At 40.3% G+C, this 26,967-nt stretch overlaps 1 protein-coding gene across 1 annotated transcript; it reads left to right on the forward strand.

Annotated features, from left to right (window-relative positions):
* The first annotated feature begins 1,235 nt into the window (after positions 1–1,235).
* On the forward strand, positions 1,236–26,471 carry LOC103604481 (FERM domain-containing protein 3-like). Its single transcript, XM_008589039.1, is given in 3 exon segments — positions 1,236–1,362; positions 25,570–26,051; positions 26,053–26,471. Coding segments are annotated over 3 exon segments (747 nt in total). The 3' UTR covers positions 26,191–26,471.
* Positions 26,472–26,967: the final 496 nt, after the last annotated feature.

Below are 26,967 nucleotides of genomic sequence, written 5' to 3' on the forward strand. Positions count from 1 at the left end.
ATGCAAGCACATTTAATGCCTCAGATGTCCAAGTGCAGGACTTTCAAAGTGCTAAGAGTTAACGTGCCAGTTGGCTCCTGCATTGAAAACACTAATGGCTTCATTCTGGGGTGGTTTTTTGGTCAACTGAAATTAATTAGATGCCTGGATTCAGATCCCAGCTTTGCCCTTTACTAACAGTGAATTTGGTCAAGTCAGTTTCTCTCGCTAAGCTGTTGTTAAGGAGATGTAAGTGTTGTGGTGCGGATGTGGACCCTGCGAGTAAGGGGCTGGCCTTTGTCCAGAGCTGTGCTGCCCAGCGCAGGGGCCCCGCGGCTGCGGACACCTGACATGCGGCGAACTGAGATGCGCCGAACGTGCATCACACACCAATTTCAGAGACATATTCCCCCCTCCCAAAATGTAAACTATTTAATTTTTATATCATTACATGTTGTGATCCTATTTTGCATATCTTGGCTTCAAATAAAACACATTGTTAAAATTAATTGTAGGGCCGGCCCGGTGGCGCACTGGAGAGTGCCCCACTTGGGAGCCCGGTGCCGAGGGTTCGGATCCCATGTGGAGACCGGTTCCTGCTCACTGGCTGAGCGTGGTGTGGGCGCAATACCGAGGGTTGCGATCGCGTTGCCACTCCCCGGAGTGGGGGCGACACCAAGGGTTGCGATCCCGTTACCAGTCAGTAAAAAAGACAAAAAGGGGGGAAAAAAATTAATTGTAATTCTTTTACTTTTAAAGTGCTTTTTCCTCTCTATAAAGTGGCTTGCATTGTATTTTTATTGGAAAGCACTGTTCTGGAACATAAAGGCTCAATAAATATTTTTTAAGAGAAAGCAGGGCGGGTTGTTTCTCCATCACGGAGTTACCCAGCTGCTGTCATACCTTCTGGGGACATTTGGTTCTGAGGACACTGTAAGGCATTTGGGAGGGGTCCTCTGGTCTGGACGGTTTAGAAAGGCAGGGGTAGGGATGGTGCATAACATTTCATTGTTTGTGGGAGGGTGAGTACAGAGTTTAAAAATAGCGTCCCCCTCGTCCCCACCCGAAGCTGATCTCTCATGAGTTATTTCTGTTGGCTGCGTTAGGAACCTGACATTTGATTCATTCACCAGACCCTGACTCGGTCCTTTAAAACAGAATGGACAGTCAGCCAAAGGCCAAAGCCGCTATGGCTGGCGGTGGCCTCCCCGGGCCATGACAGGCAGAGGAGACCGGGGGAGGTTGGAGTCACCAGCATGGCAAAATGCTTGGTCAAGATCCAGACTCGACGCAGCCTCCACTTGCACATGGTGAACCACTGCAGCGGGAACGTGTTTGTCCGTCTGCTGAGACACGGCTCCAAGGTCACAGCTCGGAACGCCGGTAGGTGGTAGGTGCCATGCCCTGCGCTGTACCCCGTGCCCGCTGCTGGGACCCCAGAGAGGAGCCCAGGGGGAGCTCGTGGTGGAGGTTTCTGATAAGGACGGGAAGAGAGAGGGTGGTAGCAAAGCAGAGACGCGCAGGAAGGGGAGTGAGTGAGCGAGCGAGCGAGCAGGAGAAATGGGGGCACGTGTCACCCCTTCAATGAAGACGGTATAAAGTGGTGGTAAAGGCGGCCTCGCCCTGCTCAGCCGCGCGGCGGGAGGAGGCAGCGCCGGCCTGTTCCTCCAGGGGGCGCCATAACGACAGGATTATAGAGAAGGCGATGGACGGTCAGACACTTCTTCCTCCTGCAGTGTCTGCAGATCAGACCTCAGATAGAATAAAATAAAGAGCTGGGATCAAACTCATGGTCGGCCAACTTTCTTTTCGTTGTAAATAGCATGCTTTAGGTTATTTTATATGGTCCTCGAGGGAAATATGAATTGAAAAAGTCAAAGCTGCAGTTATGTGTATATGTGGTATTCACCATTGGACTAAAACAAAGTACATTCTGGGAAATGTCTGGAATTGGCCATATCTCATGCACACGCGTGGAACTGACTTCTAAGTGAATTAGATAAAATTAATAGTGGTTGTATAATGACATCAGTATACATGATGTGTTTTTGTTCTAAAAGATTTTTAAAAGCACAAACATATAGAATGTTTTCCTTTACCCTAGTACTTCTAGTAGCCAATCTATGAATAGTGACACAAAGAATACAGGTTTTTTTTTTCATGAGTGGGATTGTTCTAGGTATATTATTTTATAATTCATTTTTTCACTTTTTCTTATGACTTGAAGAACTTTCCGTATCAATACATATTAATATACATCCTTCTAAAAATTGGTTGAATAATATGTAATCACCAAATTACTGTTGGAAGTTGATATTTCCTATTTTTGGGCTATAACAGTGCTGTGATGAATGTGCATACACAGGCATTTCTATATGGTAGATTCTTAAAAGTATAATAGTTGGGTTGAAAGATATACAAATTTTAACCTTTGTTGGAAATGGGCAAATTATTCTCTAAAAGATAAATGCTCACTAACAAGGTATGTGAGAATATCTACTCCCCCACATAATCACTAATCCTGATGTAACTAATTTATTAAAATTTTGCAAAATGGTTGAAAGAAAAATAAGATTTTATTCTTTTAACTTGCATATCCTTTCTTACTAGTGAGGGTGACCATCTTTTCTCATAATTGTCTATTTGCGTTTCTTCTTCTGAGAATCGCCTCTTTCTTTACTTTGCACATTTCTGTTGTGTTTTTGGCTTTTCCTTACAGATTGTAATTCTTTCATAGTCTGAATATTAATTCTCTGCCTTTTACAGATGTTATAATAGTTTGCCTTTTCCAAAATGTTATATAGTTGGAATCATACAGCGTGTAGCCTTTTCATATTGGCTCTTTCACTTAGTAATATGCGTTTAAGTTTTCTCCATGTCTTTTCATGGTATTTCATTTTAGAACAGAATAATATTCCATTGTAAGGATGTACTCATTGCTTTTTTTATCCAAAACTTCTTGATTATTTATGTGCACTTTCTCCATTTGTTTTTTTTTTTAAATGTGTTTAGCTTTGTATTGAAATTGCATTGAATTTTAGATTAGTGAGAGGAGAGCTGAATTTTCAGAATATTGAGGCCTCCTATTCAGGAACATCATGGTGTCTCTTCATTTATTCAGATTTCCTTTTATGTTACTCAGTTATGTTTTAACATTGTCTTCATGCAAGTTTTGCAGATTTCTTGTTATGGATATTCCTGGATATTACATGACTATTTTAATTTGTGCATTTAGCTATTTTAAATGAGATATGCCATTATCATATTTTTATATTGTCTGGAAATAGTGTGTTTTGTGCCTTTCTTTCCAATATTTATACTTTTTTACTTTTTTGTCTTTATCATATGGCATTATCTAGGGCCATCAGAATAATGCTGATGTGTAGTGAGAGCTTTTTGTCGTGTTCCTGACTTTGGTGGGGCTTCCTCTAATGTATTGCTATTACACACGTTTGCCATCACACACGGTGATTTCTACCATTCTGTAGTAGATATCTCAAATTCCTGTCTATCAGGAGGAAAAGGTTTAACAGAAAATTCCATAATTATTTTCAGCACAGTGTGATGACTGTGCTGATAAAGAGACCCACACGATGGGGTGACAGCTGCATCATTCAGGGTGCCATCAGCACCAAGTAATGGAGAATTCTAACTAAAGCGGGTTAAATAGTATGGTGATTTGTCATCCAAGACAAGTCCAGAGTCAGGCAGGATTCCAGGGTCGAGAACCAGTTTCATATCATATGTCTACACTGCTCTTCTCCAGGGGCCAGGCTTAGCCTCAGACCAGTTGCTGTCAGCGTCACAGGACGGCTGCCAGAGTGTCTGCTGTCTGCTTCAGTTACAACAACGTCAAGAGATAAAGAGTCTGTACTTTTCCAGGATGTTCTTAGACACAATCCCCTCTTCGCCCCCCACCTTATGCTCCTCTCTCTCTCTCTCTCTCCCCTCTTCAATTTTTATTTTCAGTGTCAGCATGTGCCCATTTCTAAACAAGATGTGACCAAAAGACTGGAATTACCACGATTAGGTTAGACTAATCATTTGGGGAGAAACAGATTATAGAGAGTCAACCATGGAAACTACCAGATAAGAACCATCTCTGTTAGACTAGGAGTGAGGGATAGGGGAGCCTTCCCAGAGGAGGTGACACCTAGGGTCTTCAAGAATGAGTAAGAGCCATCCAGATGCAGAAGGGCATTCCAGACAGAGGCAGCAGTCTGTGCAAAGACATGACACAGTATGAGACGTTTGGACACCTCTAAATAGATGGGCATGGGGGAAGCGCATGGGGCAGGAGAGCTTTGTCTGCTAAGCTGAAGATTTTAGTTTAATATTTAGCCTGAAAGGCATGAGAAACCTTCAAAAAAGAGGATTGATATAACTAATTAGGAATTTAAAAACGATTGTTCTGGAAAAAGTTCACAAGGAGCCAGACCGAAGTCAAGGAAAGCAGTTATTATGGTATTGCTATCTGTCACTTGAGAGGGGGGAGAAGGGAGAGACGGGAACAGCTGGGAGAGTGAATAAGGTGGCAGCGTTTGCGGAAGTCAGTGACAGACGTGAGCAGTGAGTGAGTAGTAGTCCCGGCCAGCCCGTGGATTGCGGGTTTGGGAGACTGAATGGAAGGTGGTGCCGTTTACTACAACAGTGAGTGGGGGGCGGGGGACCTGCTGGGGTAGGAGATGATGTGTTTGGTTTGGGACACGCTGAGGTTGATGCCCACCTACAGTTGCATGGTGGATCTGGAGCTCAGTGGAGGGTGTTGAGCTGAGGTGGACCAAAGGTCACATGTGTTTCCCAAACTAAGTGGTGTCCGAGGTTCTCTGGGCAAATAAATCTGGAAATATTGAGTTAAATAAAGCAAAACTGGTTCCTTTTCTTCATGAACTCTCAGACATCTTAATATACTGACTGCTTACCCTGTGTCAGGCACTTTACATGTGTTAACTCATGTATTCCTCTCCACACAATGTCCCCATGCAGTATGTCCTGGAGTTTTTGTCATTGTACAGATGAGGGAACTGGGAACAGATCAATTGAGTCACTTGTCCATGACAACTGGTACAAGGTCAGGGTTCACACCCAGAAAGGTGACTTCAGAGCTTGTACTATTAACCTTCATGGTAAAGCCCCAAAGGCTGATAGGCTGTGCACAGTTTCCCAAACTTCTCTGACCAGAACACTCTTTTCAAGGAAGAATTGGTAGCAACTTAAGTGTGACCTGCTGTACCAGGTTGTGCAGTGCCGCAGCAGTGCACTGAAGCCATGCGTGTGGTTGAGGCTCCGAGGAAGAGGGTGCAGAGCGAGAAGAGTAGAGAGTTGAGGCCACCACAAATAGAGCTGAGGAGACCGTGGAGGCAGAGGTGACACAGAATCACTGGATGAAAACCAAGAGAGTGTGGAGTCTCAGAGAGAGAGCAGAAAAAAATACACATTGGCTCTAGCAATATGGGGGTCACTGGAGACCTTGGTGAGAGCCATTTCAGTGGGCTGGCAGGGGTTGACCATGGAAATGCAAGGACAAGGATGGCATGAATCATCCTCATGATTCTAGACATCGAAGTCTCTCAAGAAGATGGTAAGACTCTGGGTGTCAGAACGGTCAGTGAGAGTGGAGGCAAAACCAGGAGGCTGGCAGATGGTGGCACAAGGTCTGTGGTCCAGTCTGCAAGGGTGAAGCCTTAAGGACAGGGCAGGGGCGCAAGGAGAATGCCATTGCATGCTGCCAGCCCTGGGTGTCGGGAGGGGACTGTTTGCATGGGAGTCAGTGTCCCAGGGTGCAGGTGGGGTGCAGAGATGGGGAGAACATCAGGATCTGCTGTGTGTGTCTCTTTGTGTCTGTGTCTAGGTTTCCATGCGTGTATACTTCCTGAACCACTGGGATGACTCTTCACAGGTTTTAAATGGAATGAATGGGCAGCTGCCCAAGGATATTCAGAGACAGCAGGGACATTTGTACTACTAGATGGTCTGCAGTGTACCTGCCTGAAAGTGAAAACCCTTAACTGGAAAAATAAGTCTCATTCTTAGGATTTTTTCTTTAGACAATGGGACGTGAGTTTCACTTGAGGGATTAAACTTTATCCCCAAGAAAGGGGAGGTAAAGGAGAAATGTGGAAGGTTAAGGGCATACTGTCTTACTAAATTCTGGAAGTCTGCATACTGCTTAATGTGGATAGAAAACACTTTAGAGGCTGATAGCACATGCAGGATATAGTAAATTAAAAAGTTTATTATATTTTTGACCTAAATTGTTAATCCCCACAATTTGTTAATCCCCACAACAGCAAGTGATGTTATTCTTCCAGCTCCCATGTTGGTTGTGAAACACTCACAGGAGAGCAGACATGTAATTAAGTGATTGCAAATTTATTAGGCAAACCTTTTGAGGATGAAAGGGGCATTTTTAACAATGCTGTGGAGGCAACAGGCACAGAGCAAGACTGTTCCAGGCAAATGGGGATGAATAGTCACCCTACATATCATGACACTGTGGATTTCGCAAATGAAATTGGGACAGTCACAGAGAAGCCTCTTCCTCCTTAGGTAAAAAGTGAGGGTCTCTCTGGGCCTCTCAGTTCCCCTTTTTTTCAGGCAATATCATGGTTGGGAGAAAACATGCGCTTTGGAGACAGGCCAGATACAAACCCTTGCTCTGTTGCTTCCTGGCTTCGTGACCTTGTGCGTGTTACTTAACTTCCCTGAGCCTCAGTTTTCTCATCTGCTCTTATGAATATAAAAACATATTTGCATGATTATGTCCTTTAAGATATCCAACCCTGTAGAACTTCATTAAAAATCGTAGTGTCCTTATCTCCTCCCCCCCCTGTATATTTAACTTCAAGTGAAACAGCTTATTGACAGACATAGTCTAGGTGGAGCCACAAAACGCTGGAACTGGAAGGGGTCTAGTCCATTTTCTGCAGGTAAAAAGCCCAGGACTACAGAACTGAAGTGACATATGTAGTGTTGCTCAGACAGCTGAGGCTGAGCTGGGGAACTCAGCCCAGGCATACTGGCTCCCAGGCCACTGCTCTTTCCATCCCATCATATTTACCAGAAGCGGAGTTAGGACCTGTTCTGCTTTCCTCTCCCACTCTCCTTTCACCTATCTCTTCCCTACCCTCAATTCAAGAGTGTAGCCCACCTCCCAGAGCTGGGATTGCTCTGCTGATCAGTATAAGCAGATCAGAGTTTAGCACACCCCAAGAAGGATGGGTCTGCTCAGATACAATGCATATGTGACCTCTGTAGAGACCTGACAATTTCACATGTGCTTGAGCTGCGATTGTCAACACTTTCAGATCCAGTGTCCTCTTTTAATAACAAAAATCTTGTAATGTTCTCTTTCCCATCCTGAGATGCAACTCATAGAAGACACAGTCTTCCTACACCTAACTTTAAAGTCAAAATAATGCACTAACTGTAATATGAGGAGAAATAGAGTCATTTATAATAAAATAATAAATGAAACTCTGGAAGCTATACAAATACGTGGAAGTTAAACAACATTCTCCTGAATGACACATGGGTCCAAGAAGAGATTAAACAGAAAATCAAGAAATTTCTTGAAACTAATGAAAATAAAAACACATCATACCAAAACCTGTGGGATACTGCTAAAGCAGTACCAAGAGAGAAGTTTATCACAATAAATGCTTAAATAAGAAGAACAGAAAGATTGCAAATAAATGACATAATGCTACATGTCAAAGAACTAGAAAAACAAGAACAATCCAATCCCCAAGTTAGGAGATGGAAAGAAATAATTAAGATCAGAGCAGAACTAAATGAAACAGAGACCAAAGAATGATACAAAAGATACATGAAACAGAAAGTTGGTTTTTCGAGAAGGTAAACAAAATATACAAGCTATTAGCAAGGCTAACTAAAACAAGAAGAAAGAAGACACACCTAACAAAAATTAGAAACAAAAAAGGACATTACAATGTCTAAGTATCATTGGAGACTATTATAAACAATATATGCCAACAAATGCGAAAACCTGAAGGAAATGAACAAATTTCTGGACACATACAAACTACCAAGACTGAACTGAGAAGACATCAAAAACATGAACAGATCAATAACAAGCAATAAGATTGAAGCAGCAATTGGCAGTCTCCCAATGAAGAAAAGCCCAGGACCAGATGGGTTTACTGCGGAATTCTACCAAACCTTTAAAGAGGAATTAATACCAATTCTCTTCAAACTACTCCAAAAAATTAAAACAGAGGCCATTCTCCCAAACTCATTCTATGAGGCAAATATCACTCTGATACCAAAACCAGACAAAGATACAACCAAAAAAAAGAAATCTACAGGTCAATATCTCTGATGAACATAGATAAAAAAATACTTAATAAAATATTAGTAATCAGAATACAGCAACATATCAAAAAAATAACACACCATGATCATGTGGGATTCATCACAGGGATATAAGGAGGGTTCAACATATGCAAGTCAATAAATGTGATACATCACATCAATAAAATCAAAGAAAAAACCATATAATTATCTCAAGATGAAAAAATCCTCAATAAAATATTAGCAAATAGAATACAGCAACATATCAGAAAAAGTATACAGCACAATCACGTAGGATTCATTCCAGGGATGCAAGGATGATTCAACATACAAAAGTCAATGAATGTCATACATCACATCAACAAAATCAAGGACAAAAACAATATGATTATCTCAATAGATACTGAAAAAGCATTTGACAAAATTCAACATCTCTTCATGATAAAGACTCTCAGCAAATGAGAAACAGAAGGAAAGTGTCTCAACACAGTAAAAGCCATTTATGACAAACTGCCAATTGTGGAGTATGCATAAAGCAAATGTACTTCACAGGGCCTGGTTTTTCAAAGCCTTGCAGTTTCAAATATTGACCTTGCAAGGGACAGGAAATTTTCTCCAGCCTATAGTCTCTGTTGCAAGAAAAGAATTGTAGCATAGCAAGATTGCTGGCTCAAAGACAGACAGGTTACTGATTGATATGTAAAGATACTGGGAAATTGCTGTAAGAAGAGAACGTTTGCTAAAATCAAGGTTTTGTTAGTGGATTGACTTAATTGCATTATGGAATGTCACGTTGCTTTTCTTACTGAATGTTACCAGCTTCTATTGCTAAACTCTTAAACTGTACTTAGAAAAACCCCTACCTATGTTCTCTTCCTGTAACTTCCTGGTCTGGAGAATAAATGTGGGAAGAGAACCCCAGATCAGGGTTAATTTCCCAAATGGAAGGATGCTTCTCTCTTGAGGGTTCTGGGAGATTAACCCCTTTTTGGGGCTTCTCACTGATCAGAAGAGGTGGGCTTTGAGTAATCTTTGGTGACTCCGTCACCCAGGGGAAAAGGGGTGACAAACCCATGGGAGGTTAAGCAACAGCCAATGCCATCCTGAATGGGGAAAAGTTGAAAGCTTTTCCCTTAAGAATGGGAATAAGACATGGATGCCCATTCTCACCATTCCTAAACAAGATAGTATTGGAAGTTCTAATCAGAGCAATCAGGCAAGAGGCATAAATAAAAGGCATCCAGATTGGAAAAGACTAAGTCAAACTGTCCCTATTTGTAGGTGACATGATCCTATATAGAGAGAAATCTAAAGACTCTAAAAAAGAAAAAAAAAAAAAAACTGCCTTAGAGTTGATAAACAATTTCAGCAAAGTTGTGGGATACAAAATCAACATGCAAAAATCAGTAGCATTTTTATACTCCAACAACAAACTAACAGAAAAAGAAATCAAGAAAAGTAGACCATTTACAGTAGTCACCCAAAAAATAAATACCTAGGAATAAAGTTAACCAAAGATGTGAAAGATCTCTACAACAAGAACTACAAACCACTGCTAAAAGAAATTGAAGAAGAAACAAAAAGATGGAAAGGCATACCACATTCTTGGACTGGAAGAATTAACATTGTGAAAATGTCCATATAACTCAAAGTGTTCTACAGATTCAACACAATCCCCATCAAAATACTGATGACATTATTCACAGAAATAAAGAAAAACAATCCTAACATTCATATAGAAGAACAAAAGACCCCAAATAACCAAAGCAATCCTGAGCAAAACAAAAAAATAAAGCTGGAGACATAACACTACCCAACTTCAAATTATACTACAAAGCTATAGTACCCAAAACAGCATGGTACTGGCATAAAAACAGACACATGGACCAATGGAACAGAATAGAGAACCCAGAAATCAACCCATATACCTACAGCCAACTGATCTTTGACAAAAGCACCAAGAACATACATGGGGAAAAGAGTGCCTCTTCAATAAATGGTGCTGGGAAAATTGGACATCCATATGTAGAAGAATGAAACTAGACCTGTACCTCTACCCATATACCAAAATCAACTCAAAATGGATTAAAAAATTAAATATAGGGCCGGCCCGGTGGTGCATGCTACAGTGTGCCGCTTGGGAGCATGGCGATGCTCCCGCCGATGGTTCAGATCCCACATACAGACCGGCCTCTCACTGGCTGAGCGAGGGGCGGCGCAACACCGAGGGTTGCAATCCCGTTGCCGGTCCTGGTCCGGTACGGGCACGACACTGAGGGTTGCGATCCATTGCCGGTCACGAAAAAAGAAAAAAAAAAAAAATTAAATATACATCCTGAAACTATAAAACTCCTAAATGAAAACATAGCAGAAACACTTCAGGAAGTAGGAGTGGGCAAAGACTTAATGAATACAACCCCCAAAGCACAGGCAATCAAAAGAAAAATAAACAAATGGGATTATATCAAACTAAAAAGTTTCTGCCCCACAAAAGAAACAATTAACAGAGAAAAAAGATAACCTGCAGAGTGGGAGAAAATATTTGCAAACTATACCTCTGACAAAGGATTAATATCCAGAATATACAAGGAACTTGAACAACTTAACAGTAAAAATACAAGTAACTTTACTAAAAAATGGGCAAAGGAGCTGAATTAGCATTTCTCAAAGGAAGATATATAAATGTCCAACAGACACATGAAAAAATGCTCATCACCAACCATCTGGGAAATGCAAATCAAAACCACATTGAGATATTATCTTGCCCCAGTTAGACTGACTATTAGCAAAAGGACAGAATAACAAACACTGACAAGAATGTGGAGAAAGGGCAACCCTCCTACACTGTTGGTGGGATTGTGAAATGTTGCTGCCATTACAGAAAATGGCATGGAGGTTTCTCAAACAACTACAGATAGAACTGCCATATGACCCAGCTATTCCACTGCTGGATATATACCAACAGGAATAGAAATCATCATGCCAAAGGGAAACCTGCACTGCCATGTTTATTGCAGATCTGTTTACGATAGTCAAGAGTTGGAACCAACCTAAATGTCCATCAATGGATGACTGGATAAGGAAAATCTGGTATATTTATACAGTGGAATACTACTCTGCCATAAAAAGAAACGAAAGTCTGCCATTTGGAGCAACATGGGTGAACTTAGAGAAAATTATTTTAAGTAAAATAAACCAGGCACAGAAAGAGTAACACCTCATGTCCTTAATAATTTGTAGGAGATAATAAAAATGAAGGGAGGGAAGGAGGGAGGGAGGGAGGGAGGGAGGAAGGAAGGAAGGAAGGAAGGAAAAGGAAGAGAGAAAGAATAATACATTGCACTTTTAAGAGAAGAAAACAGAACAGGGGTTACCAGAAGTGGAAAAGGGGGAGAGGAAGGGAGAGGGGGAAAGAGAGGACTTGGTAAAGGGCCACAAAAATTGATTACATTGTATAATGAAGAATACACTAATTATCCTGATTTGATCATCACATATTGCACACAGGTATCAATATTCAATGTTGTACCCCATGGATATGTACAATCAACTATGTTCCAATAATAAATTAATAAATTTAAAAAATACCTATAAACATTCAGAAAAAAAAGGAATTTCCACGGTTTTTCTCAAGCATGACTCACCAGGAGGCAGAATGAAGAAGTGAGATGCTTGGAGTAGGGGAAACAGGGCCGTCACAGGAGTCACCCAACAGGTGCAGGGCAGTAGTGTGTGCACTCCGACACCTTAGGCATCCCTGATGGCCATGGTGTGAGATTCTGAACTGCTAAATGGCTCCTGGCAAAAATCTTCCTATAATTTACCCCATCGTTATATTCCTGAAAAATTCAAAATTGTGTTGAAAGCATACCCCAAGTGCCTCAGGTTTAAATATGAAACAGAGGTAGGTTCTAGATTCAGATCATTATTAAGTAGGTTTTTCAACTATATGGATAGTCTCTGATATTTGACATTAGAAAGCTGTGTGGGTTTCAAAACAATTCTTCATTTTGTGGGAGCATCCTACACATTTCAGGATGTCTGACATCCCAGACCTCCAGTTACTAAATGACACTGGCCCCTACAATCATTGTGATGTCTCAAAAGCTTCAATGATTTTGTAAAACAGCCTCCTCCCAGCTGGATGGTGCTATGGCTGTTTTTGTGCTGCAGCTCTGGAGGTTGAATGGGCATTTCACGGTGGTGTCAGGGCAGGGCGCCTCCAAGGGAACCAGCACGGTGGGTCCCAGTGATGCCTCCCAGCCTCCCAGCACGGAGAAGGGCCTCACACTCACAGGGTGAGAGTCAGGTGGCCGTGACAGAGGCAGCAGGAAGGAAGGCTGAAGGAGTGTCTCCTGCAGAGTGAGCCAGTTTGGTTTCAGCCAAATGACTGCAACGACAACTGCAGATTCCTAACAGGAGAGACGTTGCCAAGTGGTTTACAGTTACCCCAAGACACCCAAAGTCCAAAGTTATTGCTCAGGAGGTTAGCGTAGTTAAATGCAAATTGCAGATGTTCCGATAGTCATGATATCACCGCACTGTCCCCAAAGTGCTTTCTCAAGTGTTCTGTTCTCTGCACTTTTGATCCGTTCCACAACCTTGTGAGATAGTTGGGGGTTACTACTAGTGTCCTTATTTGAAGGCACTTGTTCTGGTGACACCCCTGTTGCATCGCTGTGTTCATAAAGACCATCGTGCCCAGGTGAAGTGGACGAGGGCCGTTGGCCAGGCTCTGTAGCTGTTTTGTGCACACAGAGCTGCTGGGAACTTCAGCTGTAGCGTTTGGACTTGCTCACAGATACGCTTAGAGTCAGCGGAGACGCTGGCTTCTGCACGTAAACGTGCGCCCCGCTCGTTCTGTTTTCACCTGTCGCTGATTTTGCTGTGCACCGGAAAGGCCTCTCTATCTCGCCTTCAGCAATAAGATGAAGAACAGCTTTTCTAGCAGCATCAGCTGTCAGCTGCCGCGAGTTGGTTTTGTTGCGTTGCGTGGTTACCTACATTGGAAAGCTCTTTCCCTTTCCTGAATCATTGTCATTTCACTTCTAAACCCAGAAAGTTCCCAATCTTACTAATTGAGCTTTGTGAATATATTCAGGAGGCCTCTCATCTATGGATGAAGTAAAATGAATTTAATGAAGCAATGTAGATAATCTGACTAATTTAGTATTTCTGGTCTCTTTGGGCAGTTTTGTTAGAATTCATCAGAGAAGGTACATAGGAAACTTTAAGCATCTATCACATAAATAAAATTAAGAAAACATGGATAACCAACTATAATAAATTTCACCTTGTATTCTATATAGTGGACTTGTTAGAAAACTAATGTATGTGTTGATAAAATGATATGGTTTGATAATAGATCACATGTAGCCTAATGTTCTTTTTTTTAAATTTATTTTTTATTATGCATACATATGTGGTACAGTGTTGATTTTCAATAATTGTGTAGAATGTGTGGTGGTTAGATCAGTATAGTTAGCTTATTCGTCATTACAATATGCAATCATTTTTTGTGTCGTTGACCAACTCCTCATTAGCTTCCCTCCCTCTCACCCTCCCCTCCCCTTTCCCACTTCTAGTTTCCTAAAAGTTCAACGTGTTCCTGTGATTCTTGTTCTTTTTTTTTCTTTCTTTCTCTCTGTCTCTCTTTATTGTTCATTTGTTTATTTATGGATTCACCTCCCAGCTATGAGTGAGAACATGTATTTCTCCTTCTGTATCTGGGTTGTTTCACTTAGGATAATTTTCTCCAGGCTCATCCATGTTGCTGCAAATGGTAGAATTTCATTCCTTTTTATGGCTGAGTAGGATTCCATGGTGGATATATACCACAATTTCCTTATCCAGTCATCCATTGATGGACATTTAGGTTGGTTCCATCACTTGGCTACTGTAAATAGAGCTGCAGGAAACATGGGAGTGCAGTTATCCCTTCAACCTGATGATTCCCAGTCCTCTGGATATACCCCCCAGGAGTGGGATTGCTGGATCATATGGAAGTTCTATCTCTGGTTGTTTGAAGAACCTCCATACTGTTCTCCATAGTGGTTGTACTAATTTACAGTTGTGCCAACAGTGCAGAAGGGTTCCTCTCTCTCCACATCCTCACCAGAAGTTGTTATTCTCTGTCTTTCTTATAATAGCCTGTCTGATTGGGGTGAGGTGATATCTCAAAGTGGTTTTGATTTGCATTTCCCTGATGATTAATGATGTTGGGCATTTTTTCATATACCTGTTGGCCATTTCTATATTTTCCTTTCAGAAATGTCTATTCAGCACCTTTGCCCATTTTTTAATTGGATTATTTGTTTTTTTGCTGTAAAGTTGTCTGAGCTCTTTGTATATTCTGGATATTAATCCCTCGTCAGATGCATATTTTGCAAATATTTCCTCCCATTCTGTAGGATGTCTTTTCACTCTATTGATTGTTTCTTTTGCTGTGCAGAAGCTTTTTAGTTTGATGTAATCCCATTTGTTTATTTTTTCTTTTGTTGCCTGTGCTTTTGGGGAGTTATTTATTGGAAGTACTTGCCAGAGCAATTAGACAAGAGAAAGAAATAAAGGGCATTGAAACAGGTAAAAAGGAAATCAAATTGTCCCTGTTCACAGATGACATGATTCTATAAATAGAAAACCCAAGAAATTCTACCAAAAAACTCTTAGAGCTGATAAATTAATTCAGTAAAGTTGTAGGATACAAAATCAACATACAAAAATTAGCATTTTTATACACAAACAACAAACTAGAAGAAAAAGAGATTAAGAAAGCAAGCTCATTTACAGTAGTCTCCAAAAAATAAAATAAAATAAAATAAAATACCTAGGAATAAATCTAACCAAAGAGGTGAAGGATCTCTACCATGAGAACTACAAACCACTTCTGAAAGAAATTAAAGAAAACACTAAGAGATGGAAAGACATTCCTTGTTCGTGGAATAGAAGAATCAATGTAGTAAAAATGTTCATAGTACCCAAAGCCATCTACAGATTCAATGCGATTCCCATCAAAATACCAATGACATTTTTCACAGAAATATGAAAAGCAAACCTAACATTCATATGGAGCAACAAAAGGCCCCAAATAGCCAAGACATTCCTGAGCAAACAAAGTAAAGCGGGAGGCATTACACTTCCTGACTTCAAACTATATTATAAACCTATAGTACCAAAACCAGCATGGTACTGGCATAAAAACAGACACATGGACCAATGGAAAAGAATAGAGAACTCAGAAATCAACCCACATATCTACAGCCAACTGATCTTTGACAAAGGCACCAAGAACATATGTTGGGGAAAAGACAGCCTCTTCAACAAATGGTGCTGGGAAAACTGGACATCTATTTGTAGAAGAATGAAACTTGATCTGTACCTTTCACCATACACCAAAATTAACTCAAAATGGATTAGAGACCTAAATATAAGGCCTGAAACTTTAAACCTCCTAGAAGAAAACATAGGGGAAATGCTCCAGGATTTAGGACTTGGCAATGATTTATGAGTAGTCTAATGTTAAGATAGTTTTTTAAGATAGTAACATCAGGCTGGCCAGTTAGCTTAGTACGTTAGAGTGCGGTGTTATAATACCAATGGCAAGGGTTTGGATCCCAAACTGGCTAGCTGCCAAAAAAACAAACAGAAAAACCAAACCAAAAACAAAAAACCAAACCAAACCAAAAGGATAGTAGCATCTAATTTCTGTAGTTTTGGATTTTTTTTTTTTGCTGTAGACAGCACTTAACGCATCCACAATTTCATTTAACCCTCACCCCAGCCTGAGGAGGTAGGTGTTGCTCCTCTTTGACAGTTAAACAAACTGAGCTCCAAGAATATTAAGTAACTTTCAGTTACTTAATAACTAACGTCTCATAATATAAAGTAATGACAGAGCTGGGATTGAAACCGGGGGCTGTCTGACCTTTGTCTGGTCCCTGTCCACTCTACCCCAGCTGTTTTATGGTTGGGGCACAGAGATGAAGGGAAAGTAGCATGAATCTCCAGCATACTTAGCACTCGTGGTTAGAACGAATATGAAGGGCAGGAAAGCATTTATTTCTTTGCCTACCTCCTCCTTTCCAGAAAAATACGTGAATATTTCTGTCATCGAGATCAAAGTACTAGAATGCTTGGGTGACTGAAAATACTATAAATCTAGGTGATTTTTATTATAGCAGCATGTAAAGACTGACAGCATACGTGCCTAAAAAGACCCCCCCCCCCAGGTGCATTTTGTGTGGATTCTACAGCTATTCTTTGAAATTTGAATTTTAAAGCTTTTAGATGGAGCTCAGAATGGTCAATTCTTCTCAGTCACCACCGCTCCCTACCGTCCCAGTCCTGGCTCACACCCATTCACATCAGGCCCCTGCCTGGTGTGTGGAGGTCCTGGCCTTCATGCCCCTGGATTAGTTACTGTGATTGTGTCTTCTGCAGAAGCTACTGGCTTCAGCCTCTGATATGCTCTGTTTTTCCTCCTTAGATTCTGGGCTTCTTGGAAGAAAAATAAATGAGAAAAGGGAAGTAGGGAGTGCTGGGGATAAGGATTGAAATATTACGTAGCGAGGCTAGGAAAGGCCTCATTATGAAGGGGACATTTGATTAGAGACCTTCCAGGGGGGGGATATACGTGAGGGAAAGGTGCTCCAGGCAGAGGGGACAGCAAGTGCAAAGGCCCTGAGGTGGGAACGTGACTGGCATGTTTGTGGGACAGCAGGGTGGTCTGTGTGGCTGGAGTGCAGTGAGCAAGGGGGAGTTGTAGGGGACAAGGTCAGAGAGAGTAGGAGGGCTGAGGACAGCACACTGAGCAGGGCCCAGACACCCCTGCAAAGACAGAGGGGGAGACTCAGGGAAGAAAGGTCATGTATGTGTATGAGAAAGTGCTGCTGGGCAGGAACAGAGAGCACAGACGATCTGTGTGGGCACAGGAGCAGAGAAATCAGCACAAGGGGTGGAAGTGGTCTCTGCAGAGCAGTGACGCCACCCATGTGCAGCCTGTGACTGTCACTGCTTTCCGGAAGACGCCGGCACATGAGCCACCTGCTGGGGAGAGGAAGAGCCTGTGGATGGAAAGACAAGCGTCCCCCAGAGTCACAGCTCTTTTCATCCATCCTATGCTGTGAATATTCTCTCCCTTCAGGTTTCGTGGAGTATAATACAGTGATAGACAATTTATGGCTTGCATTTATTTTTTATTTTTATTGGGGTGAAGTTCACATAACATAAAATTATCCATTTTGAAGTGAACAGTTTGGTGACACTTAGGACATTCATAGAGTCACGCAACTAACACCTCTGTCTAGTTCCAAAACATTTTTATCACCTCAAGAGAAAACCCTGTACCCATTAGGCAGTCACTGCCTTTCCCCTCTTCCTCGAGTCCCTGGAAACTATCAATCTGCTTTCTGTCTCTATGGATTTGCCCATTATGGATATTTCCTATAAATGACATGATATTTTATGTGACCTTGTGTGTCTGGCTCCTTTCACTTAGCATATGTTTTTGAGGTTCACCCATGTTGTAGCATGGATCAGTATGTTCCGTATGGCTGAATAATATTCCATCGTATGGCTAGAGCACATTTTGCTTATCCATTCATCCACTGATGGACATTTGGGTTGTTGTCACCTTTTGACTGTTGGAATAATAGTGCTGCTATGAATGTTTGCATACAAATGCTTGTTGGAGTACCTGTTTTTAATTCTTCAGAGTATGCACCTAGACGTGGAATTGCTGGGTCATATGGTAATGCTGTGTTTGACATTTTGAGGAACCACCAAATTTTTTTCCACAGCAATGGAAGTATTTTACATTTCTGCTAGTAATGAACAGGGTTCTAATTTCTCCACATACTCACCAACTCTTGTCACTTTCAATTTTTTAAAAAATTATTGCCATCCTAGTAGGCATGAAGTGGTATCTTATTGTGGTTTTGATTTGCATTTTCCTAGTGATTAACAATGGTAAGCATCTTTTCATTTCCTAGTGATTAACAATGGTAAGCATCTTTTCATGTGCTTGCTGGTCATTTACATATGGCATTTTTAATGGTACTCTTCATTTGAACTGCTCAGTGCTGTTGGACCAGAGCTATTAGGAAATATCTGTTGAGGGCCGACCCCGTGGTGCACTCGGGAGAGTGCAGCGCTGGGAGCGCAGCGATGCTCCCACTGCGGGTTCGGATCCTATATAGGAATGGCTGGTGCACTCACTGGCTGAGCGCAGTGCGGGCGACACCACACCAAGGGTTGCGATCCCCTTACTGGTCACGAAAAAGACAAAAAAAAAAAAAAAAGAAAAAAGAAAATATCTGTTGATTTTTGAAAGATAAAATTAGTATTCATTCATTTCATTGAAAAAGAAATCCTGAAATATATTCATTAAAAGCTGATTTTTATCTTATGCACCCAGTGCCAGCTTGTTATTGTATTGTAGATTCAGCCTAGTGGATGTTTTCTTGATGCTGTCTCTATTTCCCTTTAAGATCCCATGACTTGAAATTAAGATAGCTAGCCTTAGGCTTGACAGTAGGTAACTGGACTTACCATCTGTAAAATGAGGCATTGAGAAACCCCTCTCCCCCAATAAACATTTATTTATTTATTTATTTTGAAAACTGACATAATTGGTTTATTCAAAATTAAATGACTCAAGAACTTATTATAACCATGTAGGAAGAGAAACATCCAAATGATGCAGCAGAAAAAAGACAAATTGTTTATGACTTAATTTATTCTGAAAGCTAAAAAAATTGTGCAGCATTTTGGGAAGAAGTAATTATTGCTTTTATACGTGCAGACAATTTTCAAAAAAAAAAAAAACTATAGCTATAGCATTCTTTTTTTAAATGTTTCAATTATTCATTTATTTATTTTTAAATTTTATTTTATCAATATACAATGTAGTTGATTTTCATGTCCCTTTACTGAATCCTCCTTCCTTGCTGCCATGAACATATCTGTTTGCTTGTCTTAAATTCAAGGATTTGTAGTTGTGTCTTGTTTCTTGCTCCCCCGTTTGTTTTCATATTTATTTATTTATTTTTACCTCCCACCAATAAGTGAGAACATGTGGTATTTCTCTTTCTGTGCTTGGCTTATTTCACTTAATATAATTCTTTTTAATTCCATCCATGTAGCTGTGAATGTCAGTATTTCATTCTTTTTTATAGCAGAGTAGTAGTCCATTGTGTAGATATACCACAGTTTCCTTATCCACTCATCAGATGATGGACCTTTGGGCTGATCCCAGCTCTTGACTATTGTGAATAGTGCTGCAGTAAACATTGGAGCACAGGTATCCCTTCGACATGATGATTTCCATTCCTCTGGGTATATTCCCAGCAGTGGAATAGCTGGGTAGTATGGTAGATCTATCTGTAATTGTTTGAGGAACCACCAAACAATTTTCCATGAAGTCTGCACCATTTTGCAGTCCCACCAACAATGTATGAGAGTTCCTTTTTCTCCACAACATTGCCAGCATTTATCATTCACAGTCTTTTGGATATTAGCCACCCTAACTGGGGTGAGATAGTATCTCATTGTGGTTTTGATTTGCATTTCCTGAAAGCTAAGTGATGTTGAGCATTTTTTCTTGTGTCTGTTGGCCATTTGTATATCTTCCTTTGAGAAATGCCTGTTTAGCTCCTCTGCCCATTTTTTAATTCGGTTTTTGGTTTTTTTGCCGTGAAGTTGTTTGAATTCCTTGTATATTCTGGATATTAATCCTTGGTCCTATCTATATTTTGCAAATATATTCTCCCACTCTCTTGGTTGTCTTTTATCTCTGTTAATTGTTTCTTTTGCTGTGCAGAAGCTTTTTAGTTTGATATAATCCCATTTGTTTATTTTTCCTTTAGTTGCCCATGCTTTGGGGTCGTATTCATGAAGTTTGTCTCCAGTCCTACTTCGTGGAGTGTTTCCCCTATGTTTTCTTAAAGAAATTTTATTGTTTCAGAGTGTATATTTAATTCTTTAATCCATTTTGAGTTGATTTTAGTATATAATGAAAGGTATGGGTCTAGTTTCATTCTCCTGCATATGGATACCCAGTTATCCCAGCACCATTTGCTGAAGAGGCAGTCTTTTCCCCAGAGTGTAGACTTGGTGCCTTTGTCAAAGATCAGAGGGCAGTAAGTGTGTGGGTTGATTTCTGGATTCTCTATTCTATTCCATTGGTCCGTGTATTTGTTTTTATGCCTGTACCATGCTGTTTTGGTCACAATAGCTTTGTAGTATAGTTTAAAGTCAGGTAATGTTATGCCTCCAGCTTTATTGTTTTGCTCAGAATTACTTTGGCTATGTGTTGTATTTTATTATTCCATATAAATGTTAGAATAATATTTTCCATTTCAGAGAAAAATGTCATTTGAATTTTGATGGGGATTGCATTGAACTTGTAAATCACTTTGGGTAATATGGACATTTTCACAATCTTAATTCATCCAATCCAAGTGCATGGGATATCTTTCCATCCTATTGTGTCCTCTTTAATTTCTGTCAACAGTGGTTTGTAGTTCTCACTGTAGAGATTTTTCACATCCTTGGTTAACTTTGGTCCTAAATATTTTATTTTTTTGGTGGCTATTGTAAATGGGCTAGCTTTCCCAATTTTTTTTCTGCATGTTCACTGTTGGAGTATAGAAACACTACTGATTTTTCTGTGTTGATTTTGTATCCTACAACTTTGCTGAAATCATTTATCAACTCTAAGAGTTTTTTTGTAGAGGCTTTAGGCTGTTTGATATACAGGATCATATCATCTGAAAACAGGGACATTTTGCCTTCATCTTTTCCAGTCTGGATGACCTTTATTTCCTTCTCTGATTGCTCTGGCTAGTACTTCTAACACTTTGTTGAATAGCAGTGGGGAGAGTGGGCATCCTTGTCTAGTTCTTGTTCTTAATGGAAAAACTTTCAGCTTTTCTCCGTTCAGGATTATACTGGCAGTGGGCTTATCATATATGGCTTTAATTATGTTGAGATACTTACCATCTATACCTAACTTATAGGGAGTGTTTATCACGAATGAATGTTGAATTTTGTCAAATGCTTTTTCAGCATCTATGGAGATGATCACATGGTCTTTGTCTTTGATTTTCTTGATGTGGTGCATCACATTTATTGATTTGCATATGCTGAACAAACCTTGCATCTCTGGGATAAATCCCACTTGATCATGTTGTATAATTTTATGTATGTGTTTCTGTATTCTGTTAGCTAGTATTTTATTGAGGATTGTTGCATCTATATTCATCAAGGATATTGGCCTGTAGTTTCCTTTTTTCGTTGTATCTTTGTCTGTCATGTTTTGGTATCATGCTGATGTTTGCTTCATAGAATGAGTTTGGGAAAATGGTCTCTGTTTCAAACTTTTGGAATAGTTTGTAGACAATTGGTATCAATTCCTCTTTGAAGGTTTCATAGAATTCTGCAGTGAACCCATCTGGTCCTGGGATTTTCTTTGTTGGTAGCCTTCTGTTAAGAGCTTCAATCTCTTTAATGGTTATTGGTCTGTTAAGATTTTTGACATCTTTTTGGCTCACTTTTGGTAGTCTGTGTGTGTCCAGAAATTTATCCATTTCCTCCAGATTTTCAAATTTGTTGGCATATAGTTGTTTATCGTAGTCTCTAATGCTTTCTTGTATTTCTAAGGTATCAGTTATAATATCACCTTTTTCATTTCTACTTTTTGCTATTTGGGTCTCCTTTCTTCTTTTTTAGTAAGACTTGTTAATGGTTTGTCAATTTTATTTATCTTTTCAAAAAACCTACTTTCTGTTTCATTGATCTTTTGTATCATTTTTTGGTTTTCTAATTGATTAAGTTCTGCTCTGATCTTAATTGTTTCTTTCCATCTGCTAACTTTGGGTTTGGATTGTTCTTGTTTTTCTAGTTTTTTAAGGCGAAGTGTTAGGTTGGTTACTTGCCATCTTTCCATTCTTCTGAAGTAAGCAGTTAATGTGATGAATTTCCCCCTTAGTACTGCTTTTGCAGTATCCCACAGGTTTTGGTATGATGTATCACTATTTTCAAGAAATTCTTTGATTTCTTGTTTAATTTCTTCTTGGACCCATATGTCATTAAGTAGAATGCTGTTTAATTTCCATGTGTTTGTATAGCTTCCAGAATTTCATTTGTTATTGCTCTCTAATTTTAATCCATTGTGGTCTGAAAAAATATATGAAATAATTTCAATTTTTTTAAGTTTGTTGAGACTTGATTTGTGACATAACATGTGATCTATCCTGGAGAATGATCCATGTGCTGATGAGAAGAATGAATATTCTGAGGTTGTTGGATGGAATGTTCTGTAGATATCTGCCAAGTCCAATTGGTCTAGAGTATTGTTTAGATCATGTGTTTCTCTGCTGATTCTTTGCCTAGATGATCTGTCCAATATTGAGAGTGGGGTGTCCAGGTCCCCTGCTATTATGGTGTTAGTGTCTATCTCATTCTTTAGGTCTAATAGAGTTTGCTTTATAAATATGGCTGCTCCAACACTGGGTGCATATATATTTATGATTGTTATGCCTTCTTGATGGATCAATCCTTTTATCATTATGTAGTGGCCTTCTTTATCTTTTTATGGTTTTTGGGTTAAAGTCTATTTTATCAGATATAAGAATAGCTACTCTGGCTTATTTTTCATTTCTGTTTGCATGGTATATATTTTACATCCTTTCATTCTTAGTCTATGTTTGTCTTTACAGGTGAGGTGAGTCTGTTGAAGGCAGCATATAGTTGGGTCCGCCATTTTAATCCAGTCAGTCAGTCTGTGTCTTTTGAGTAGGGATTTTAATCCTTTTACACTGAGTTGTTATTGAAAAGTGTTGATTTACTCCTAGTATTTTACTGATTTTTATTTGGATGTCTTTAGAATCTTTTGCTCTTTTCTTTCTGATTTACTGTCATCTATATTTTTTGGTTTCCTAGGGTGGTAGATAAACTTTTTTTCTCTTTATTGCTACCACGTTTATTTTGCTAGTGGGTTTTGTTTTTTCTTGCATATTTATGGCAGTGGCAGTTGTTTTTCAGGTACCAAACCCAGTACTCCCTTGAGAAATTCTTGTAAGGCTGATTGTGTAGTAGTGAACTCCTGCAGTTTTTATCTGAGAAATATACTATTTGTCCTTCATTTCAGATGGATAGCCTTGCAGGGTGAAATATTCTTGGCTGGCAATCTTTTCTTTTTTCTTTTTTAGTATTTTGAATATATCATCCCACTCTTTTCTGGCTTTTAGGGTTTGTGATGAAAACTCTGGTGTTAGTCTGATAGGGGCTCCCTTATAGGTGACTTGATGCTTCTCTCTTGTGGCTTTTAAGGTTCTCTCTTTGTCTTTGAGTTTTGCCAGTTTGACTATAACATGTCTTGGAGAGGATCTTTTTTGGTTGAATATGTTTGGGGATCTTTGAGCCTCCTGAATCTGAAGATCTGTGTCTTTCCCTATACCTGGGAAGTTTTCTTCCATTATTTCACTGAATATGTTTTCAATGCTGTTCCCTTTTTCCTCCCCTTCTAGAATACCCATGATTCTTATATTTGAGTGCTGTTATCTCTCTTAAATTTTCTTCAATGTTTTTAATTGTTTTTTCTTTCTTTTTTTTTTGTCTGCCTGTGGTATTTCAAACTGCCCATCATCAAGGTCAGAAATTCTCTCTTCTGCTTGTTCTAGCCTGCTGGTTAAACTCTCTGTTGTGTTTTTTATTTTGTTGAATGAATTCTTCAGCTCTGCAAGCTATGCTACATTTTTTTTCAGGGCATTGATTTCTTTGTACATTTCTTCTTTCAGGTCTTGTATACTTTTTCTCATTTCATTGTGTTGTGTAACTGAGTTTTCTTATATCTCAGTTAGTTTCCTTTGAGTTATCATTCAAAATTCCTTGTCAGTCATTTCAAGGACTTCCTGTTCTGTGGGATCTATAGCTTGAGAGTTAATTACCCTTTGGTGGTGCACTTTCTTGACTTTCATATTTCTGGTATCTTTCCTTTGGTGTTTAGTTGTTGTGGCAGTGAATTTCATAGCCCACTCATTCGACCCTAATGTCTGGCTAGGATCCTGCCCAGACTGCCAATTTGGCAGGCTGACTCAGTACCTGTGGGTGGGAGGCTTGGGCCTCTCTGGGCAGTGGTGACTGGCCTGGGCTGGGAGTCCTGCAGTGGCACCTGCCTTGTTCAGCATGGGTGGCTTGGCTTGGGGTGCATGGTCCTGGCAGCTTTTGGGCCTCTCTGGGGGGACTCTCTGGGTGACAGGGGCTGGTCTTGGATGGGTGGTTCCTGTGGCAGCGCCTACCTGGTCTGGCATGGGTGGCACAGCTTGGGGTGCACAGTCTCAGCAGCTCTCAGGCCTCTCTGTGGGGGCTTCTCTGGGCCGTGTGCACTGGCCTGGGCTGAGGGAGTCCCACAGTGGTGCCTGCCTGGTCTGGCATGGGTGGTACAGCTCAGGCACATGGTCCTGGCAGCTCTTGCACCTTTCTCCAATAAACATTTAAAAAAATGTTTATACCTTTTGATGAAGCAATCTCCCTTCTAGACATCTATCTATGACAAATGAACTGAAGCAAGAGGCTTTATACGTAAAGCTTTACATGTAAAATGTCTCATAGCATCTTTTTTTTTTTACAACTGCAAAGCAATCTCAATGTTTTCCAGTAAGCAAATAATTTATTGTATTAACTAAATAATTTGGCAGCCCTTGTAAATAATACTGGTGGGAGTTTATTTCAACATAAAAATTATTAAATTAAAATGTTAAGGGGTGAGATGTAAGTTTGTGGATACAATATTTAATTATATAAATTATCTAAAATTAGAAACCCCAACATTGCACCTTGAGTGAAGACTGGAAAGCAAAACAGCAAAATAATAAAGTGGTTATCATTGGATGGTCGATTCTATAGTTTTATTGTAATACTGTATTGGGTGATAGTGTTGTCTTCTAAAAGACACCACTCATTATTATAATGTGATTTATTGCCATTTTATTCTTGCAAACATGATGAGAGTTGGAGGTTTGCAGACCTGAACACACACTTAAATGCTGTAAACATTGCCAACCATTTGAGAAGTGTCGGTTATTTTGAGAGTAGACCTTAGAACTTATGGTACAGAATCTGTTACTAACAGGACTTTGTTAAAAGTCAGAATTTCCCAGAATGATGTCACAGATTCCTTGAATTCCATTCATTTTGTTTGTTTGTTTGTTTCTATCTATAGGTTTTTGCGGAAAAAGAAAACCTGAAATAAAAAATTTTAAAAAAGTCTCTTTACAGGTGTTCCGTTGCCTAAGGAGGATGCCATTTCTGCTCCCTTGATCTCCAGCTCACCAATGAAGGAAGCCCGGGAGTATGAAGATCCCCCAAGCAAAGAGGAAGATAAAACAAATGGAGAGCCCTTAACCATCTCTGAACTAGCCTATGACCCAAGTGCCAGCCTGCTCCCCACCCCTGTTGACAACGATGAGATTGACATGCTCTTCGACTGTCCATCGAGGCTTGAGTTCGAAAGAGAAGACTCGGATTCCTTTGAGGAGCTGGATGCAGATGAAAATGCCTTTTTGATTGCCGAAGAGGAGGAGTTGAAGGAGGCTCGCCGAGCTTTGTCCTGGAGCTATGACCTTCTGACCGGCCATGTTCGGGTGAACCCACTGGTCAGGAGCTTTTCCAGGCTCCTTGTGGTGGGCCTGGGACTGCTGCTCTTTGTCTTTCCCCTGCTCCTCCTCCTTTTGGAGTCAGGTATTGATCTCTCCTTCTTATGTGAAATCCGCCAGACACTAGAGTTTGAGCAGTTTCACTATGAATACTACTGTCCCCTCAAGGAGTGGGTGGCTGGGAAAGTCAGCCTCCTCCTCTACATGCTGGGCTGCGCATGAAGCTAATACCTCATATGACTAAGGGCTATATTCAATACTCGTGACTTTTTCCCCGCAGTAAATGCCTGGTTCTGAATGGTCATGGGGCCGTCGGCAGGTGTTCCGTACTCATAACTGATTATTCGGACCCTTAAGTTAGCTTTCCATAATTCACTGCACTTAAATAAGTTTAAACCAATTACAGTCACTCTAGTTACAGGTCAGGAAGATGGCCTGTAAATAACCAAAATATGTTTATTTTTTATTATAGTGTAGACATACTCATTATCTATTATATCATGATGCATAACACATTGGACTGAATTAGATTTTCCTGCTTTTAATAGTTGGCACCACTACAAGCTATAAGGTTCAGAGTCAGAATTTTAGTAAAAACCCAAGAGAAACGTTTTGAATATAATCCTTAGTGAACACAATGTCCTCTTTTTTTTTCCCTTTTTTTGTCTTTTCTCGTGTCCGGCAATGGATCGCAACCCTCAGTGTCGCGCCCGTACTGGACTGGGGACCGGCAACGGGATCACAACCCTTGGCGTGGCGCCCGCACCTCGCTCAGCCAGTGAGCGGGAACCGGTCTGTATGTGGGATCCGAACCCTCGGCGGGAGCGCCGCCACACTCCCAAGCGGCGCACTGTAGCAGTGCGCCACCGGGCTGGCCCCGAACACAATGTCCTCTAACCAATGCCTATACAGTTAAATTTATGCTGGATTTTTTAAAAAAATATTTTTATGTGTTCAAACTATTTTGGTAAATTTTTAACAACAAAAAAAGAATCCTCCTGGAGTTATTTAAGTGTACAGA

This window comes from Galeopterus variegatus, unplaced genomic scaffold (genome assembly GCF_000696425.1).
Source record: "Galeopterus variegatus unplaced genomic scaffold, G_variegatus-3.0.2 Scaffold5170, whole genome shotgun sequence".
Taxonomy (NCBI): Eukaryota; Metazoa; Chordata; class Mammalia; order Dermoptera; family Cynocephalidae; genus Galeopterus; species Galeopterus variegatus.